Source organism: Morone saxatilis, unplaced genomic scaffold (genome assembly GCF_004916995.1).
Source record: "Morone saxatilis isolate NCDOM2014 unplaced genomic scaffold, NCSU_SB_2.0 Contig16, whole genome shotgun sequence".
In the NCBI taxonomy this organism is placed as follows: Eukaryota; Metazoa; Chordata; class Actinopteri; family Moronidae; genus Morone; species Morone saxatilis.
This window is the reverse complement of record NW_023339718.1, coordinates 10,663,773-10,666,892: the sequence shown is the minus strand read 5'-3', so window position 1 is coordinate 10,666,892 and position 3,120 is coordinate 10,663,773. Positions and strand designations below refer to the sequence as shown.

Sequence of the window (3,120 nt, the reverse complement as noted above, 5' to 3'; positions counted from 1 at the left end):
GTGTGTGTGTGTGTGTCACAGCACATGGTGTTGTTCCCATGATGTAAGTACTTCCAGTGCTGTGGTGTACTGTACCACTCCCTGGACAAACATACAGATAGATAACCCAGACCTGCACCATCATATGCTCTCATACCTGTACACACACTGTAGGTCATTGAATTGCCCACAACAGGTCTCTATACACTGAACACTAAATCCTTTCTCTTTCTGAAGGGAAAGATCTGAGGGTTGAAAACTCCAACCTGGCGGAGCAGTGGTTACTCTGTGTGAGCAGACGTCGTCCTCGCAGTCTGTGTCTGTACAGCTGCAGTGGCCTGTCTCTCACCTCCTGTGGGCTGGAGATGTTTTTCTCTCTGTGCAGAAAAACTCTGGAGGTAAAACAGTGAATCAGAACCCGTCGATTAAAGTCAAGAGATTTGTAATTTACTTTATGGATCGCTCAGAGCAGGCGTGTAGGATGAGAAGCAGCTAAAGGAAAGCTGTTAAGAAAAGGACGTTTGATGAAAGCTTCGTCCCATGACTTTACAGTGTGGCCTTCGAGTTATAGGATTAGATCTTCCTAATCAATAAGCCACTGTGCTGTCTGTGTGTTATGTGAAAGATCCTCCACTTGGAAGGCAAAAATATTAAAGTGAATCTTCTGCCTTTTATTATTTTTTTTATTGACACTGAATTTATTGACCCTATATCCTGAATCCATCTGCCTGCTGTCAATGTCAACAAAACATATGAAAATCTTTCTTTTTGTCGCATTTTTAAATTTTCCTCTTATGCAATAGGTTCAAAATACATTTTAAAATGATCCAATATACAGTACAAACCTTGAAATCTGCAAATTTTATTAACATTTTCAGCATTTTGCTCTGCTGTGACTTCAATTTATTATAATAACTTACCATATATCACAAGGAATTAATCTCTTTCACCTCTGTATGCCTCTGTAACAGTTAATTTATCATGCCATTTGTTACTCACAGGAACTACAGGTCACAAGTTGTACTGGTCCTAGTCTCCACGGGGACCAGATGCTGCCTCTGATTGGTCAGTGGTGTGATCATGTGACCAGTGTTGATGTGAGCTGGAGTGGAGCGACAGACACAGGAGTGAAAGCTCTGAGTGACTGCTGCGCAGGGTGAGTTTCACAATCACATAAACACACACACAGGACTCAGATGATGTTATGTCTTAGACTTAAAATGTCATTGAATTATTTAAAACATGCACTTTTTTAAATCATCAGCAATAACATGTTTAAGTTTCCTCTTTTTATGAATCAGTGTCTGTCATCAAAACCTCCCAAGCTACATAAATATCCACCATATAAAATATCTGGATGACAGGATGTAGCTTAAACTCCCTCATGCTGCACTGGACAACTAATGTGTCAGATTGCTGTTCAGCATTAAAGCAACACTACATAAGATTTGTTATTTGTTGAAATTTGGCACCTGTTTGTCATAAATATGCTTTACAGCGGCACACATGATTATATTACTTTTTCACTTGTCCTGACCTGAAGACTAAAGTTACAGAGTGCAAGAACAGACCTATGGGGTGCAGAGTGGGAATGACAGAGGCACCATTCACCCAACAAGCCAGTGTTGCCTCAAAATGATTTTAAGTATTTTAATAGAAATGTTACATAATGGGGCTTTAATCCTTTATTTATCTTTCATGTAGGTTGCGACTTAAATCTGTTGTCCTGAACGGCTGTCATGTCACTGATGACCCCCTAATAAAACTTGTCATGAGACACAAAGAAAGGTGCGTAAGTGTATTTAAGTATTATAAAAACATTAAGTTACTATAGCTTGTGTGATAGTGTTTGAGCATGTCAAGATGTATCATAAAGCATTTACATGTGTCTGTTTGCTTTTTCACCAGCCTTTTTAGTGGATAGGCCATCTAGATATAATCAGGATGTGGATGCATTTTCAGTTTGAATCTGTTTTGAGTGTTTTTTCCCATCAGTCTGTACAGATTGGAGGTGTTTGGCTGTCAGTTCCTCACTCCATCCTGTTTACAGACTGTATATGAGGTACTTTATTTGGAAAATTAATCATCTAAAATATGTCTCAAACATGCTTTGGCATGTGAACATACTCGTTGCACGGTCCCTTTGCCTGATGTCTCATTTCCTCTGTATATAACAACACTATATGTTTTCCACTATACGTGTACAGTTTTTCAGTTTCTGTGTTCCAGATGTGTCCTGGCCTCCAGCATCTCAACATCGGACAGGTGCCAAAAGTCAACGCACACAGTCTCACAGTGTTGACATCACAGCTCAAATGTCTCATTTCACTAAATCTCACTGGACTACAGGCGGTGAGGTTCACATTTTGTCACTCAAATTTCCAGAAATGTTAAATTCTAAACTTTGTATGACGGAGAAATTTTAGTTGTGAATTTTCCGGTGCAAAGTCCGAAGATTTAGATGTCCTTCTCTGTTTTTACTGTAACAGGTTACTGATGCCACAGTGGACATGCTGCTTCAGAACTGTGTCAAACTTCAGAGTTTGACATTCAGTTCCTGTCCTGGAGTCACTGACCAGACACTGCACAGCATCAGCAAATACACAGCTTGTATTAGGTACACACACACACACACACTAATGCTACCATACTTGTAAGGAAAATGATTTACATGAATTCCCTTGAGACACAAATAGCATTTTTCTGGGTTTTTAGTTGCGTTATATGTGTCAAGTTTTGGTTGGTAGGTATAACTAATGTGGTTTTGATATCTTGACAGTCAGAGTGTGCGTTTGTGTGTCAGATCCCTGGATGTGAGCGGCTGTAAGGCAGTGACAGATGCAGGAGTTCAGTCTCTGGCTCTGGGGTGTAGAAGACTCCAGCAGCTGGACCTCAGCTCCACTGGCACAGGAAACAGAGGGTACAACACACGTCACACAACAAATTGAGACGTATTTTTGTCAGACTGTGTGACTGTATGAATTCATGAAGATTTACCAGCTACTGTATCCTCAACATCCCCAGACATCAGCAATGAAAGTGATGAGCAAAATGTTATAACTTATAGTAATGATGGGTGTGTGTGTGTGTGTGTGTGTGTGTGTGTGTGGGTGTGTTGTGTGTGTGTGTGTGTGTGTGTAT

General features: G+C 40.2%; 1 protein-coding gene across 1 annotated transcript; it reads left to right on the top strand.

The window, feature by feature from the left end:
- Window positions 1–987: 987 nt before the first annotated feature.
- Window positions 988–2,899, top strand: LOC118326108 (F-box/LRR-repeat protein 2-like; the record flags this gene model as incomplete). Its single annotated transcript, XM_035659022.1, is given in 6 exon segments — window positions 988–1,135; window positions 1,684–1,767; window positions 1,975–2,041; window positions 2,209–2,331; window positions 2,469–2,596; window positions 2,783–2,899. Coding segments are annotated over 6 exon segments (626 nt in total), but the record flags the coding sequence as incomplete, so codon positions are not given.
- Between the last annotated feature and the right edge of the window lie 221 nt (window positions 2,900–3,120).